General features: G+C 42.1%; 1 protein-coding gene across 6 annotated transcripts in view; it reads left to right on the top strand.

Moving 5' to 3' along the window:
- Positions 1-18,369, top strand: part of FAM135A (family with sequence similarity 135 member A) — a 170,566-nt gene that overhangs the window by 71,865 nt on the left and 80,332 nt on the right. For all 6 annotated transcript variants that reach the window (XM_075598073.1, XM_075598075.1, XM_075598074.1 and 3 more), the window contains exon 4: positions 6,578-6,657. In XM_075598073.1, the coding sequence (XP_075454188.1) occupies positions 6,578-6,657 (80 nt within the window). The remainder of the gene's footprint in view (positions 1-6,577; positions 6,658-18,369) is intronic.

Below are 18,369 nucleotides of genomic sequence, written 5' to 3'. Positions count from 1 at the left end.
CCTGTAGGAATAAAGACTATAATAAAGATGTGGGGTATATGTAGGCTAAGATGCTTTAGGGCCCGGTTTGGGCGGCCTACACTCCGCAGTCCTTCAACTCCTTGAATTGGGACATTCAATATTACTTCTCTGCAGTACACTATAGCACAGCACACTTTTGCGTTGATTGTAAACTGCTGCCTTACTATAAAGTGCTTTATATTTAGGAGGAGATCCCCCATCTTTTTTTTTTTTTTTTTTTTGGCCGCCCACCTGCTTTTCTTTCCGGCCCCTTAGGCTACGCTTATAGTGCCGGCGACGCGACGGTCGCCGGATAATCAAATAGAGATGACTTCCAGCGATCGCGACCAATACGTCGCGCTTACTATAAGCTCACGCGACGGCGGCAACGCATTTGTTTTGCCATGATGTCGCTGTCGCCGGCATTATAAGCGCAGCCTTGGACACCGGGTTCGGCAGAAAACCGGTTCCTGTGACATCACCCAACCCGTCTCTGACGTGGAGGTTATTATGCCAATTGGTTCCCGGCCGCACCTCTATGGTCCAAGGTAGTGGGGAACATTGGCATCTTCATTATAATCATGAATATAAAGTGAACGTAGTCTTCATCAGACGCTAACTGGTGTGAGGCATACAGTATGTTTGCAAGCTTTTATTCTCATGTTTTCTACAGTGCTGGCTTACCAAGATGTAGAATTTTTACATGTATGTGTGTCATGTGAAAAAGGAAGTACACCCTCTTTGAATTCCATGGCTTTACATATCAGGACATAACAATACTTAGCAGGTCTTAAAATGAGGTAAATACAACCTCAGATGAACCACAACACATGACATATTACACCGTGTCATGATTTATTTAACAAACATAAAGTCAAAATGGAGAAGCCATGTGTGAAAAACTAAGTACACCTTATGATTCAATAGCTTGTAGAACCACCTTTAGCAGCAATAACTTGATGTAATCGTTTTCTGTATGACTATCAGTCTCTCACATCGTTGTGGAGGAATTTTGGCCCACTCTTCTTTACAACATTGCTTCAGTTCATTGAGGTTTGCGGGCATTTGTTTATGCACAGCTCTCTTAAGGTCCAGCCACAGCATTTCAATCGGGTTGAGGTCTGTACTTTGACTGGACCATTGCAACACCTTGATTCTTTTCTTTTTTTCAGCCATTCTGTTGTAGATTTGCTTGTGTGCTTGGGATAATTGTCCTGTTGCATGACCCAATTTCGGCCAAGCTTTAGCTGTCGGACAGATGGCCTCACATTTGACTCTAGAATACTTTGGTATACAGAGGAGTTCATGGTCGACTCAATGACTGCAAGGTTCCCAGGTCCTGTGGCTGCAAAAACAAGCCCCAATCATCACCCCTCCACCACCGTGCTTGACAGTTGGTATAAGGTTTGTGCTGATATGCTTTTTGGTTTTTGCCAAACGTGGCGCTGTGCATTATGGCCAAACATCTCCACTTTGGTCTCGTCTGTCCAAAGGACATTGTTCCAGAAGTCTTGTGGTTTGTTCAGGTGCAACTTTGCAAACCTAAGCCGTGCTGCCATGTTCTTTTTAGAGAGAAGAGGCTTTCTCCTGGCAACCCTTCCAAATCAACCATACTTGTTCAGTCTTTTTCTAATTGTATAGTCTGAGAAGTAACTCTTGGGTATTTTGCAATTTCTCTGAGAATTGCACGGTCTGACCTTGGGGTGAATTTGCTGGGACGTCCACTCCTTGGAAGTTGGCAACTTTCTTGAATGTTTTCCACTTTTGAATAATCTTTCTCACTGTAGAATGATGGACTTTAAATGGTTTGGAAATGGCCTTATAACCCTTCCCAGATTGATGGGCAGCAACAATTGCTTCTCTAAGGTCATTGCTGACGTCTTTTCTCCTTGGCATTGTGTTAACACACCTGAATGCTCCAGACCAGCAAACTGCTAAAACTTCAGCTTTTATAGAGGTGGTCACACTTGCTGATGATCAATCAAGGGCATTTGATTAGCAGCACCTGTCTGCTACTTAGCATCTTAATTCCTATGGAAGCAGTAATGGTGTACTTAGTTTTTCATACATAGCTTCTCCATTTTGGCTTTATTTATGTTAAATAAATCATGACACAGTGTAATATGTCGTGTTGTTGTTCATCTGAGGTTGTATTTACCTAATTTTAAGACCTGCTAAGGAACAGATGATATGTCCTGATATGTAAAACCATAGAATTCAAAGAGGGTATACTTTCTTTTTTTAATATATATGTATATCTATATATATCTCTTATCTCTATATATCATTAATCCGGGTCTAGCAGTGTGGCCTGGATCACCATCCAGCAACAAAAATAGATAGGACGGGAATCAAAGAAATCCGCAGCACTCGCTCTTGAATGTCCAAAATACAAAGGTTTAATCCATCAGAAAAATATCAGGGGTAGAAATAAGAAAAATGGAGCAACGTTTCGGACCTCCCGGTAGGGGCTTGAGAAAGGACAGGGTTGCTCATGTAATGTGAGCATGAGATAAAAAGTGGCACTGTGTGCTCATTTGCATGTCATTTCCCAGAATCCCTTGCTGCACTGGAAGTGCTGTTTGCTGGGTGATAATGGTGAAAGACAGGGTTGCAGACCTGTCTAAGACATGCAAATGAATATACAGGAATATTTACAGTTGCTTTATATATATATATATATATATATATATATATATGTAGAGGTATCAGTACCGTGTTAGCCGAGCTTCAATAATCAAAAAATAAATAGATGATACCGTTCTGTGGCTAACGAAATGCTTTTATTTGTGCGAGCTTTCGAGATACACTGATCTCTTCTTCCGGCGATGTTACAATGAATGAAGCAAGGATAACTTGAAAACAGTGTCTCTTGGAATGTTATCTTCCCATGAGCGCTAAAGGCCATGTCTGTACATACTGTGCTATATGTATGCACACACAGCTGTCTCTCACACATACTAATACTCCTTATTTTTCCATCCATATACACCAATAGGGACCACATAGTATCCACACACACTTTTAGTTGTGCTACAAACTCTCACATTTCCACACCCACCCACACCATTTATATCCCTCTCACTCCACACACACCTTGTGTAGAGCACTGTTTATACTGTGGGCTCTCCATTCATTTTTATTCACACTGATACACATACACACTCTTTCTTCACTTGCTTTCAGTTACCCTTTGACACATCTAGCCATAAAACACATCCACACCGGGGGAAGGAGAAGCACAGATAACATTCCAAGAGACACTGTTTTCAAGTTATCCTTGCTTCATTCATTGTAACATCGCCGGAAGAAGAGATCAGTGTATCTCGAAAGCTCGCACAAATAAAAGCATTTCGTTAGCCACAGAACGGTATCATCTATTTATTTTTTGATTATATATATATATATATATATATATATATATATATCTCAACACCGTTATAGTGCGGTCCTCGGGGGCCACCCGATCCGACCGCACTATAACCAGAGTCGCACTAATTTAAAAAAAAAAAAAAAAAAAAGCCCGCCGCGCGCCCGATCGAGAGGAAGGGGGAAGAGGTGGAGTGAGGAGCCGGCAGCCCTACACGTCCTCCAGCAGCCACCGTACTTCTCCCAGCATTCCCCACACTCCCCTTAGCAGCCTCACTTCCCCCAGCAGCTCCACACCGATTTCCCCCCCCAGCCCCGCACTAATCCGCCAGCCCCGCACCGATCCACCCCCCAGCCCCGCACCGATTTCCCCCCCCCCTCCCCTCTCCGACCCCCACCCCCCCAGCCGTGCACGGATCCCCGCCAGCAGCCCCACGATGCCCCAGCAGCTGACATGGGGATGGGGGACGACTGTGTGCTTGCTGTGAGTGTGTGCAGTGAGTGTGTGCAGTGAGTGTGTGCGCGCAAAAAAAATGTTGTTTTTTTTTTAATGTTCTGGGTCTACGCTCAAACTATGTTATACCGGATCTCGCTATAACGGGGTTGAGCTGTAAAAATATATATATAACATTGAAGCAGAGGGTACCCATAGCGGAGCCCCATTTAAATTCAGCTCCGGGAGCCCCCTGCTACTTAGCTGGTAGCCGCTCTGGGTCACATGGGCCAATAGGAATCCTATTGTCCCGCAGGACGCTAAATATTTGAGCAGCAGCCATTATGTGATCCCTGGTAGCCGAGAGCGGCGGCTACAGCACCTAATTCTGAGCGAAGTATCTCCGGAAGTAGGGTGTTCCCGGAGCTGAAATTAATGGGGTCCAGCTCCGGAGACTCCCCTGCTTCACACCTAGAAAAAAAAATAAAACATTGGCAAAAAAAAGCGCAGGCTTGGCTTGCCTTGCCTCTAATAATCCCTTTGATGCATTGAATTGTAAAAAAAAATTTGGGCATGTTTTTCTCACCTTCATTACGGCATCTGTTTAAGAATGGAACGTAATTATGTAAACGTGTCATATATGTTTGGTCTCCTCTTGTATATTGTTACGGACTCTGTAGACTAGGAATTGTCTTTACTAAGCCTTCACTGTTCAGGCCAAGTCCTTTATACCTGTATGTGCCGTCGTCACACAAGTAGTAAAGGAAACGTGCCAGTGTCACAATTGCATAATGCTTCTTAGGGAAATATACAACGTTCCTGTCTGGGCCACTTCTTTGTGTGATCTTGGCAAATCGTTGGACGTCTGAGATCATGCTGGCTAATGAGGTGAATATATTTTATAATAATAAAAAATTTTTTAAAAACTACACATCTTTCAGAGCACCTGATTTTTTTTTTTTTTTTTGCATTAAAAACGTTTCCACAGACCCGTAAGACTTGGGCCCAGATTCATTAAGCAGCGCCAGATCAGTTAAAATAATGCTACGTTAACCAAAACATGAAGGCCCGATTATTTTACCGGAGTTAACTCCAGATTAGCTCAAGTAATAATATGAAGAAAAAGCTCCCAGAATTCCACTCATATATAGAATATAGTTAACTGGAGTTATTTCAGTATTACACAGCTCAGCAAGCTGTGTAATGTAGCAGGCGTAAGCTAATAGGGATCCATGTTAAAATGGACAAGAAGCAAAAAGTGACTCACTGAGAGTGGTCTTTTCCATGTCATTAACCATAATCCCTGGCAGCAGTTTAAACATTGTATGCCAAGAGGTAATGGGGAATGACAGGGTTGCAGACCTGCCTGAGACGTGTGAATGCGCGCACAAGTAGAGTGGTATTTTTATTTGCTGTACGGTGGAGAGTTTTTGTTACTTTATTTTTTTTTTACTTGCCATAACGTTTTTTTTGTGTCTGTTTCTAAATAAAGTAGTTGGATTGATTTCTAAATATTTGTAGTTATTTGTACTTGTAAATGGCATGTATGTGGTACCTCTATTTCTAAATAATACTGTAGTTATCTTAAAAAAATAAAAAAGGGTCATTTCTAAATAGCAGGGATAATTTCTAAATAACATACCATATAGTATATGTGCTAATGTACTAGAAAATGGTTATTTATAAATAGCATGTAGGTGTGCTAATGTGCAAGGAGTTATTTCTATATAGTGTGTGTGTGTGTGTGTGCTAATAGTAGTCTATATTCAAAACTTGGTGGGAGAATCATTTCAGGAAGTCCAGTGCTTCATTATTGTCCTCCTTCCATCCTGTCTGTATAAAGATATTGGTGATATTTATACTTCTTTGACATTGATAATAGGAAGGGTCTAGAATTATGGAGTATTTGTGTTTTATTTTACACTATGTACTGTGTAAATCTAGTGTGATGGTACTGAATGATGTTTTGTATTTTTTCGGCATGGAGTCCCTTCCATTTTACAACAAACTTACCTTTAGCAGCAACACATCTACTGTATAAAATTGTCAACACAAAACTGAAGTATGGCTACAATAATTCTGTCCCCAGCGTTAACATAACATGCCTTAATTTAGGTTAACGTCATGTAGGTTGCTTAGTGAATATGTCAAATATTGTGCAATCTCATGCCATGGTGGTGATTGATTAAATGTGACTATCTCTGTATGGTACCATATACTGCCCTTATATAGTAGTAGTGACACTCCTTGACAAAGCGCCATAGTGTGCGTGAAACATGTGGGAGGAGGAGTTTCGTCATTTTATGTAGTTTTCAATAAAGACTTTTTTAACCTTCAATTCTGGTGAGTTCCCTAACTTCTTTTCATAGCAAGCAGTAGTCCACTCGATCATTTTTGGTTTCTTATATAGTAGTTGTCTGTATTTTGAATACAGCCTACCAACGGATTCTGAATGTGACGTGACTCAGAGTTGGATCGCTAACCCATACTGGCGCTTGCTGAGTCAGCCCCAATGTCTCTTGTTACAAGACATACTGTAGGACGTATCAAATACCTAGAAAAGCCCTGGGTTGTTTTGTACAGTAAGTTCTCTTGTCCACATCATGCCTCATGTTTCTATGGGGACTTGTAAAACATGTTAATCTCCCAGTTTTTGTTTTTCATTTTGCTTCCAAAAAAGTCCTCAATGGCTGTGAGAAGTGAGAGTCCAATAGTTCTGATTTCGAACATTACATCTTCTGTATACTCGTTAAATCCTTTTTCTTTTCTTTTTAGGTTTTACCAAATTCGGGCATCCATGAAAATTCCTCCCAGAGTTCCACACAAGATTGAAGCAAGTCTTCTACGTCTCACAGGTATGTGGTTAATGACCTCAACTTCTCAATATGGTGCCTCCCATATAATGTCATTTTTCCTTTGTGGCATCGAGTCTTATTTTGGCAATGGGGGGCTGAAGACTTTTTTTTCAATTTGTTTATTATAGTCAAAATAGAAATAAGTCACACTACTTTTGGAGCTGAACATGGACCGCCTGCAGTCATGGATACTAATTGGTGACATGCAATTTTTGTATTTGACTACATTGGTGCTATGGATAACCCCTAAAATAGAGGCGCCTGGAGTGAACAGATACATCAAATTTGTCTGCTGATAAGACTCACTTGGCCCACTTTGTCCATTATTCCCTTTTCTGCAAAACCTCAGACCCTCTTTGGCCCTTGACTTATTCTATTTATGATGGCGTTATGTCTTCCCCAAGCATGTTTTTCTTCCCATAATGGTATGAGCCGCTACCACCTACAGTATGTTGGGAGGCTATTCCATGAATTCACCACCCTTTCCGTGAAGACTTGCTTTCTAATGTCCCCTGGGCCTGCTACCCTCCAGCTTCAGACCGTGACCTCTTATTCTAGCATTTCTCTTTTTCTAATTCATGCTTCCCTCGTGTACTTTGTTGAACTACTTTGTGTATTTCAAAGTTTGTCATATCTATTTTATTGCCGCCTCCTCATACAAGTTGTATATATTAAGGTCCTTCAGTCGTTCCTGATTATGATGTAGACCACGGGTGTCAAACTCTCTTCATATGATGGGCCTGTTTAGATTTCATTATGCTTCATTCGGGCCATACATTCCATGCATTGTCAAAATAGGCAAATGTTACATAGTAGTATGGTTGCGGTCTAGGAACTTTGCCCGTGGCCAAGTCAAAGCCACACATGTCGCCGCAGGGCACCTTGCTGCTGAACTTCTCGTCGCCGATCGACTCTCTGTCGGGCGCCACCATCTTTAAATGTCCTTAGCTGCAAAGCACCTCACGCGGCCACAGCTCCGACGCCATACTATAAATATATATAGTTCCTGCAGCAGCGCGTGACGCAGAGAGTAAGCAGCCGGCTCTCCACACACAAACTGCCGCCCCTGCAGGACCTCTGGTCCTGCTCTGTGGGCCAGACAGAGCGTGGGCCTTATGTTTGACATCCCTGATGAAGACCGTACATTATTTCAGTTGTCCTCTTTTGCAGTCTCTCATTTATTTATTTCCCTCTAGATATATAGTCTCCAGACAGTACTCTAGATCAGCGTTTCCCAAATGGTGGGTCGCGACCCGGCACCGGGCCACGGAAGCAAAATTGCCGGGTCCCAGCAAGGCTGGCCGCGCGTTGTGTCCCCCCCTCCCTGCGGCTGCCCGCCCGGCGTGATATGAGGTGGTAGCGTGGGTGGCCTTTCCTCTCTTACCCCCTCCCCCCCAGTCACTCACATCCGTCGCTGCCTCTGTACTCCACTTTGTGTGTGTATCTATTTGTGTATGTATCAGTGGCTGTGTGTGTTTGTGTGTGTGTGTGTGTGTGTGTGTATAGGGGAGAGTGTGTGTATGTGTCTGTGTGTGTATCAGTGGCTGTGTGTGTGTATCAGTGACTGTGTGTATCAGTGGCTGTGTGTGTATCAGTGGCTGTGTGTGTATCAGTGGGTGTGTGTGTGTATCAGTGGCTGTGTGGGTGTGTATCAGTTTCTGTGTGGGTGGGTGTATCAGTGTGTGGGTGGGTGTATCTGTGTGTATCAGTGGCCGTGTGTGTGTATGTATCAGTGGCCGTGTGTGTGTGTGTATGTATCAGTGGCCGTGTGTGTGTGTATGTATCAGTGGCCGTGTGTGTATCTGTGCAGGTATGTCTGTGTGAATGTCTGTAGGTCAGTGACTGTGCGTCTGTGCAGGTCAGAGAGAGATGGCGGGGGGGATGAATAGAGGTGATTAGGAGAATATATGAAAATTGTATGGACATTCATATCTGTTTTATTTTACCTATAGGCCAGTATAGGCGATAAAATGTTTAGTGGGTCACGAAGGAGATGTTCAAAAATAACCGGGTCACGGGAAAAAAAAGTTTGGGAAACGCTGCTCTAGATGAAGCCTTACCAATGACCTATAAAGTGGCATCACTAATAAAACTAGAATAGGCTGCTAATACCTCCCCCTATATTACCTAATATTCTGTTTATTTTTCCCATTATTTTGTCACATTGCTAGCATACTTTTAAAGAACCATTTCCTATAAAAAAATATATTTGCCACCTAGGTAGGAAACGGGTTCTCCGGGAACTGAACCGTTTTAATTTCAGCTCCAGGAACTACCTGCTCCCCGAGATACTTACATCTAAAAGTGATGTCTGTATCTCAATCCTGTTATAAGGTCCGTATCACACATGCCAATAGGAAGCCGCAAAGGATGACGTCGCAGCTCCCTATTGGCCCATAGGAACAGCTATATTGCGTGCCCAGACAGGACTGCTACCAGTATCCCTTCCAAGGGTATGTTTCTCGTGAATCAACGGGGTCCCCGGTGCTGAAATTAACTGGGGTCTGCTCTGGAGAACCCATTTTTTCCCACCAAGGGCAAAAAAACTGAAACTGGTGCAAATGGCTCTTTGTCAGCTGAGATAATGTATTTTTCCTTTATAATAGTTGGCATGATGGTGCCATTTAATCCTGTATTCTGCCTTTTTTTTTTTTCTGCCCCAAATGCATTATTTTTGATATTTTGGCACACTCTTGACTATTCCTCTAATCTACTTAAATCATCAATCGTTTTGTTTACTCCTCTGGAGTTTGAACCCTGCTTGCAGGTCTTTGTTTCAGCTGCAAAAAGGCCTAATTTCCCCTTCCAGACAATTTGTAATGTCACTAATAAAGATGACATCACAAATGGTGCTTCAACCTACATCCAACATGCAAAGATAATTGGATGAGTGGGTTATACTATTGAAAATCATCAGTACCTTAGCAGTACCTTCTGTGGTACTTATTTTGAGTTGCCCCCTGTTACTAACAAGAAAGTGTCGCTGACCACGAGTCAATTACAAATACTGCCCGCAAAAGGTTGTTCATGTACCTTGGCACCCACAATAATTTCTGCTTTAGGAGAATTAAACGTAAAATAATAACTTCTATCCCTCTTAATTAAAAAAAGAGCTCTATAATGTTCTTATTGGATGGCTTAAAAAAAGTGGGTTGCTCTGGTCTCTATTCCTCTGAATTTCCAACCTGTAAAGGCAGACTATGAGGAGAAGTAAAAACAGACCGGAGAGAAAGAACCTAGTAAGGGCACTCTAAACACATAGGTGGTATGGTGAACACTTTAAAACATACACTTTATTCAAATAATTTAAAATAATGGGTGATAAAATAAGAATTAAACGTTTAGATCCTTCATATGAACACTGAATGTGGTGTTCTGGATCAATGAATGCTGACTGCAAATATCCTCTATTAATGTATATTGCAGTTTGGACCAGTGAGTATGGTGAGTCACTGTCCAAATGAACCAAAGCACCCTAAATGTCGCTGCTGTAACAGTATGTGCCAGTACAAACAATCCCTAATACGCAGAATATACAGCACTCTAGCATACATAAGGAACCCTAGCCAGGTCTGCCAAAAAACAGTGAGGTAGTGTGACTGGCTGAATGAATGGGATCCTGGCTAATAATATAGCTAGTACAGAGCTAGGAATACTGTAGATAGATGATAGAACATAGGGTTTGTATATAATCAGCTCAATATCACTGGCTATGAATATAACCCTAGGAGAAGTGATTATGAGTCTAGGGAGCAAAACAATAAGTCCCTAACCACAATGTGGGTATAACATACTAGGCTCACATACATAGTAACAACGGTAGGGCTGACTCAGATCAGGTAGGTATAAAGTCTGTTGTAACAACTATATTATTAGCCAGGATCCCATTCATTCAGCCAGTCACACTACCTCACTGTTTTTTGGCAGACCTGGCTAGGGTTCCTTATGTATGCTAGAGTGCTGTATATTCTGCGTATTAGGGATTGTTTGTACTGGCACATACTGTTACAGCAGCGACATTTAGGGTGCTTTGGTTCATTTGGACAGTGACTCACCATACTCACTGGTCCAAACTGCAACATACATTAATAGAGGATATTTGCAGTCAGCATTCATTGATCCAGAACACCACATTCAGTGTTCATATGAAGGATCTAAACGTTTAATTCTTATTTTATCACCCATTAATTTAAATTATTTGAATAAAGTGTATGTTTTAAAGTGTTCCCCATACCGCCTATGTGTTTAGAGTGCCCTTACTAGGTTCTTTCTCTCCGGTCTGTTGTTATATGCACTTACCTAGGGAGCACCGACACATTTACATTTAGACAGTTGCGGGGGTTCCCTCTTTTGTTATCTATTAGGAGAAGTATCAAGGGAGGGTGCAAGTTACTCTGATTCAGAGCAAAAAACACTAGTTACATTGGCAGCAATTGTTTGTTAAGCTTTTCACATTGAACACTAATTTCTTAAGCAAAGAGGTTTACGGCCATCTTATATCCGAGGGATGTAATTGGACAAAAAAAGGACCATTTATTATTGCAAATTCTGGTACATATTGTAAGTTACCAAGTCATATGTGAAGCCCAATTGTTAGGACCAATATGTCAGGCCAGAATCTGCACTCATGTTAAGCTTCCATTTTGTCTGGTCATAACTAGTTAAGATTCTGTAGTCAGCCTTTTGCTGAAATATAATTCATAAATGCACTCAGTTTCTGCTAAATTGCATTTCCTTTCTTCCTGCCCAGGATATTGCAAAGATACTTTTTGTATGAACAGTCTCATGCTGTTCTAGTTAGAATACAATAAACTGGTTCTAAGCAAGAAGCAAAATAGTGTAATATAGTTGCTAAAGACTCAAGGTCTCTTTTGATAACAGACAATGAATAAGCTATGTATTCAGACATTGCTTGTATTGGGAAAGACACGTGTCAAAAAATCATGCCACTAATATGTCCTGCCACTAATATGTCCTGCCCCTAAATCACGCCTCTAATCAAAGCTACGCTCCAAGACACACCTAGGATACGCCTAGGATACGCCTATGTTACGCCTCTAACCAATATCTTCTTTTTTCTGTATAAAAGTCATTACCCTATGAGTAATAAATTGAGACAAAGGATTTGAAACCTGGCTTGCGTTACGTTTCATTTCGTTCGTCTACCAGGCCTGATAGTTCATCAAAAATCGAAGATTACAGTGGCAGGGCGTGAAAGCTTCCTGGGAAGTCTGGTGCAGATGGTGTATCCAGTCACAAGGCTTCAGTTTACTTGGCAGAGGAAAGGCTGCTCTCGGTTCTAAAGCCAGGGGAGGAAATAACGGATTTTCCTTCACCATTGTAAGAAAAAACGTTACTAAAGTGTCTTGCAAGAAAAACAGCTCCCAGTTCGAGGTGTATGTAGATACTGAAGAAAAAAAAAAGGGTATTCTAGACATGAAAATAGTTGATGCAAAAGGTGCATTATACATGAATACAAAAAAGGACCAACATTTCGGTTTCAGTGTGGACCATCTTCACATTGGGACTGAAATGTTGGTCCATTTTTTGTATTCTTTCATGTGTAATGCACCTTTTTGAACATCAATTTGTGTCTCATATCGTTGTAATATTGCTTCAAGCATCTCTTCTCCTATCAGCTCCCCAAACCCATGCCAAATTGCTCACTGATGTACGTGGGGCTTACTTGACACACACAGATGTAGCATGAAATTGACACTGTTGGTGTCAACATAGCTACTTACGGTAGAAACCAATTGGATCCCCTAAGTTGTTTGCAATCATTATTGGCTAGAGCAGGGGTGCGCAAAGTTTTCTCCCTGCTCCCCCCTGCCTGCTCTCCTCCCATGCTTGCGCATTTGACGCCAGGTTGCCATGTTGACACGTCGCCCAACAAGGTAAGGAAATTTAAAGAGGCCTTGCATGGTCCCCCGGCATTTAATTTAAATGCCTTTGGGGAAGCGTGGGGCCTTTGTAACCACCGCGCAACCCCCAGATCATCTTGCGCCCCCCCCCCCAAATTGTGCACCCCTGGGCTAGAGGGAAGCAGAGGTGAAAAGGAGAGCAGGTCTAGCATAACCTGCTTGCCTATGTCTGTAGTTGGGAAGAAGGCTCCAGTCTTTCATTTTAAGAAAATGTAAAAAAATGGGCGGACGAAAATGGAAAAAATATTTTTATTTGAAATTATTACAAAAATAAGAAACTAGCCTACAAAGTGACTCAGTGGGTACCCTCCCTAATACATGTTAAGTTGCGCTCCTGCATGTTTCGTGATCTCCACGTCCCTTTGTTTTTATGAAACCTAAAGTTTGGAACTCGTCTTCACATATATCTGTCACTATAAACATCAGCACGTTTCTAAAGAGAGGCAAAAAAAGAACATTATATATATATATATATTACAGCATTTGAGTACCATTATTGAAAATGAATTGCCTAAGCTGCCGATCGATTCGTTCTCCCGTGATCAATCCAGGGTTCACTAAATGGCTGCCTTTCAATTTCAATAAATCATTCTGTCAGTGCAACACTGCAGCTATAATGTATTCTTATATTACTGCTGTAACATTATGTATTGTTACAGTTTGCAGCTCAAACTGCTGGAAATATTGGCAACAAATTAACACAAAGATCTTGCAGTGCTCGGGAGGTGGACTAAAACCTGCTATAGAAATCAAGGGGTGCTCAGTATTTATTTATACAATGTTTTACCAGGAAGTAATAGATTGACAGTTACCTCTCGTTTTCACGATGACAAATAATACATGGTTACAAATACATGGTTACATAAAACGAACAGTGTAGTACATTATATACAAGACATTGCATGCACAGTTAAAAATAATATATATTATAGACGTATGTAACAGTTACAGACCAGATTAAAATGTGAGACATCTTTAGTTTTGAAAGAACTTAGACTGGTGCCGGCTGTGAGAGTCTCCGGTAGATTGTTCCAGTTTTGGAGTAAACGGTAAGAGAAGGAGGAGCAGCCGGATACTTTACTGAACCTTGGGACCATGAACAGTCTTGTGGAGTCTAATCTCAGATGATAAGTGCTGCATGTGGTAGGGGTGAGGAGCTTGTTCAGATAGACGGGTAGCTTGCCCAGAAAGTATTTGAAGTCAAAACAAGAGAGATGAACTTTGCGCCTAAACTGAAGTGATGGCCAAGATAGAACAAATGTGATGCTTCCACAATTAGAGAGAATTCCTCCACAGCATGTATGAATGATCAAGATAACAATGGAGAGTCCATGAATTGTAAATAATATAAATGGCAGGGGCTAAGTGTCTAGTGGGGTCCACTTGACCTCCACAACTTAAACACTATGGCACCCGTACCAAATAAACAGTATCAGAATGATGAAAGCACAGGTATACATATGTATATATGTTTGGGCACTGCGGCCCTTTACCTTAATGCTTTGACAGGACCTCCAGATATCCAGGGCATGCAGCCCATCCAGGTAGATAAGCAACAAGAGGCAGGGTGATGATAAGCCGCACAGCCACGAAACTCCGTTTCCCAAGGAGACCGGAAGATATAATGAAAAAGTACACACTCCAATAAAGCAATAGCTCAGGTTTAATGCAGATGGGTACATCAACAGGACAACACGAACGCAACGAGGTGCGTTCGTGTTGTCCTGTTGATGTACCCACCTGCATTAAACCTGACCTATTGCTTTATTGGAGTGTGTACTTTTTCATTATATCTTCCGGTCTCCTTGGGAAACGGAGTTTCGTGGCTGTGCGGCTTATCATCACCCTGCCTCTTGAAGTGATGACCAATCTAGTTCTCTGAGCATTTCACAGTGATGTGTGTTGTAGTTGCATTGAAGAACAAAACGGCATATTGAATTGTAGAGGGTATCAAGTTTGCTAAGGTGGGTTTGGGGTGCCGAGCCATATACTGTTCCTATAAAGTACACCTAGTTTGGCATAGGTTTTGGATGTCGGGGTAACAATCTGTATCCCAAATGTTAAATGGGAGTCAAACCATATGCCCAAGTATTTAAAACTAGTAACAGGAGTTAGGATGGTATTAGCGTTGGTTCTGATCTGGAGCTCAGTCATTGGAAGCTTTCAAAATTTAGTCTTGGTCCCAAATACCATTGTTACAGTCTTGTTAGTGTTTAAAAATAGTTTGTTTTGGGAAATCAAATTTTCAAGTCTCAAAAAATCAGATTGAAGTATGTGTTCAAGGTCGGAGAGGCTAGGGCTGTGTGCATATAAGATTGTGTCATCTGCATAGATGTGTATTGAAGCTCCCTTACAAGCTGTAGGAAGATCATTGATGAACACAGAGAAGAGATGGGGTCCCAGAACAGAGCCTTTCCGGGACACCATAGATGATATCCAAGGCGTTGGAGTTAGAGCCTGAGAGAGACACATGTTGGGATCTAACTGATAGGTAGGAATGAAACCAGTTTAAAGCATGCTTCCCTATTCCAGAGCTCTGGAGTTTGTTAAGCAGGATAGCATGATCAACAGTATCAAAAGCCTTTGCAAAATCTAGGAATATTGCACCAGTAAATTGTCCCAGTTCCATTCGACACTGGATTTCATTGCAAACTTTTAGCAGGGTAGTTACCGTGGAGTGTTTGGGGTGAAAGCCAGATTGGAATTGGCTAGGGAAATTTGGTCTAGTAATCGCTTGGGAGTGAACACATTTTTCCATGACTTTGGATAGTATTGGGAGACGAGAGATTGACCTGTAATTTGAGACGGTGTTTTGTCCCCACTTTTGAAGATTGGGACAACTCTGGCAGTTTTCCAGCTCTTAGGAATATGGCCTGCAGACAGGATAGAGTTGATTAAAGTATATTAAAACTCCATAAAAAATGGCATTCAGTTGAAAAAAAAAACGTAGTAAGTGTTATCTAATACTACAGAACTGATTTAATTAAATAAATAAAAACACGTAGAATATTGCATGGATTGCCCCATTAAGGGCATAAGAATGTTTTACCCTGAATGCAAACGGTGCATTTACATTTTCAGTAAGATCGCAAGAAGGGATATTTGTTTGAGCGTGTTGTACATTCATTTATTGCTAGTACATCTTCACATATGTCTGAAGCCATTTAGTAAAAAAAAAAAAAAAAGATTAACAATTGAAAAATGCTTTAAGAGTTCTTATAAAGACATGGTTTTAAGTAGCATTTTAGTTTGTAATATTAACAGAATATGTTTTATCAATGTAGATTCACGGTCTGCTCCACTACATTAAGAAATGCAATTAAACTCAGTGTGTTTGGTTTTTAAAGATATAAGCATTTGGTTTATTACTGTATAAACTTTTTAAACAAGTCAGTCCATGGAGCTTCTGTTCCTTGGTAATGGAGCATTCAAACACTATTATTGCTTTTAGAATGCACTTCAAGCAATATATTCACACAAAAACAATTTTGTTTTTCATAGGTGTCAAAATGTTCTGAAATGTACATTTTCTGCCGAGTATAAGAACATAGGGGCTTGTGTGATTTCACAATACAAGATGAGAATGAGTTTCCCCTGTGTTTTTAAATCTTCTTTTTTCCTGGTCATTGTATGTGTTTTTAATGCTCATTTGAATACGTTAAGAAAGTAGTTAATTCAATTAAGTCAGAAATAGTTTTGTGCTTCTCAATTCTTCCATTGATACAGTCCCCTCTGTCCCAGCCTACGTGAACCTTCCTTTTCAGCAGTGCGTGAATTTGAACATGACGGCATATTGCTCTGGCAAGACTGAGCCCACAAATAACGATTTACTGCAAAGGCTTGAATGCCGGAAGGAAATGTTTTCAGATAACAGTGGAGAAGCCTCTGTTCTACCAAAAAATACTTATTATTTTGTTTTTTAATACCTCTTCTCTGTATATATTTCCTATATTGTATGTTCTTGCAAAATAGAAAAGAGAATGAACTCTGTGTTGAAGGCCCCAGTTTTAAACTGAGATGGCTGGCCCTTTTTTAAATAAATAAAATAAAAAATAAAAGCAGGAAAGATGTAAGGGTCAGTGTCACATACTACTGGAGCATTGCACCAAAAAACAAATGTGATCATTTTGACTGCATCACTTTGAGCCACTGTTTGAAGGTGCTTGGTAACAATTGTGATTTACTGGCATCAGTAAGCATTTTGGAACTGCTTATAAGAGGTAACTAAATAGATATGATGGTTCCCAGCAATATATCACCTTTACCTTACCGTATGTTATATGTCACGCGTGTTTTTCTCTTTTTTTGTCTACTGCTTTTTCTTTTCCCCCTATGGTTGTTATTCCTCATGTTTTCCCCCCACCTCCCTCCCTCTCCAGACTTGTGATTTTTTGTTTAGCCCTCTTTTTTCATGTTAGGCTCCCTCCTAGCCTACAATAGGGTTGGCTTATGTTATACTTTTATTGTTTCAATACATCACTGTTAGTTTTCTACTGATGTCTTTGACTTATTTTTTCATTTTTTGAGTGCTGGGAACCATCATATCTATTTAGTTATTACTCTGAGGGGGCCTGGGGTGGCACTTTTCTTGATGTACGTTGTAGGTCATAAGGTCACCAAAGAGCAAGTCACAAGGAGATGGTGATTTGGTTGATTGGGTGAAGGCAAGTCGCCTTGGCAGGGAATAAACTTAGATGTTTGTGCCGGTTCTTTAGCAAGTCACTTTAATATCTCTTGCTGTGGAAGATTAATGTTCAGCATTGCATATACTTTAAATACAGGCATACCCCGTTTTACATACACTCGCTTTACGTACACTCGCAAGTACGTACATTTTTTTTTAATTGCACCTTACCCCCTGTGTACGTACGCGTGCTTCGCGAGTACGGACACCAGGGGGCGGCGTGTGCGTGCTGTGGCGGTGTGCCCTCTCTTCCTCTCCCCGGCTCTTCCTTCACCTGGCTCCCCCAGCCCTTCCGTTCCCCGGCTCCCCCAGCTCTTCTGTTCCCCGGTTCATCCTCTCCCCGGCTCTTCCAATCACCTTCCCCTCTCCCTGGCTATTCCGATCACCCCCCGCCCCCCTCCCTCTTTCCCTGGCTCTTCCGGTCACCTTACCCTCTCCCTGGCTATTCCATTCACCCCCCCCCCACCGGTTCTTCCCGTCACTCCCCCCCACCCCCCCGGTTCTTCCGATTACTCCCCCCCCCCTCGGTTCTTCCGATCACTCCCCCGAGCCTGCTCAGAGCCATGCTCTAGCGTGCGTGTGCCGCCTCTGACTGCCATGCTTCTGCCGCCCGCACGCTGCTTGAGGTAGGGAAAGAAAGGGAGGAGGGACATGCAGGGGGTGATGTGAGGGACATCGGGGGGGGGGGTGATGTGAGGGACATGCAAGTGGGGGGTGATGTGTTGTACATGCAGGTGGGGGGGGGATGTGAGACATGCAGGTGGGGGGTGATGTGTGAGGGACATGCAGGTGGGGGGTGATGTGAGGTACATGCAGGTGGGTGGGGGGTGATGTGTGAGGGACATGCAGGTGGGGGGTGATGTGAGGTACATGCAGGTGGGGGGGGGATGTGAGACATGCAGGTGGGGGGTGATGTGTGAGGGACATGCAGGTGGGGGGTGATGTAAGGGACATGCAGGTGGGTGGTGATGTGAGGTACATGCAGGTGGGGGTGATGTGTGAGGGACATGCAGGTGGGGGGTGATGTGTGAGGGACATGCAAGTGGGGGGTGATGTGAGGTACATGCAGGTGGGGGGTGATGTGAGGGAGATGCAGGTGGGAAG

The sequence above is a fragment of the Ascaphus truei genome, chromosome 4 (assembly GCF_040206685.1).
Source record: "Ascaphus truei isolate aAscTru1 chromosome 4, aAscTru1.hap1, whole genome shotgun sequence".
In the NCBI taxonomy this organism is placed as follows: domain Eukaryota; kingdom Metazoa; phylum Chordata; class Amphibia; order Anura; family Ascaphidae; genus Ascaphus; species Ascaphus truei.
This window is presented reverse-complemented; position numbering and strand designations above follow the sequence as displayed.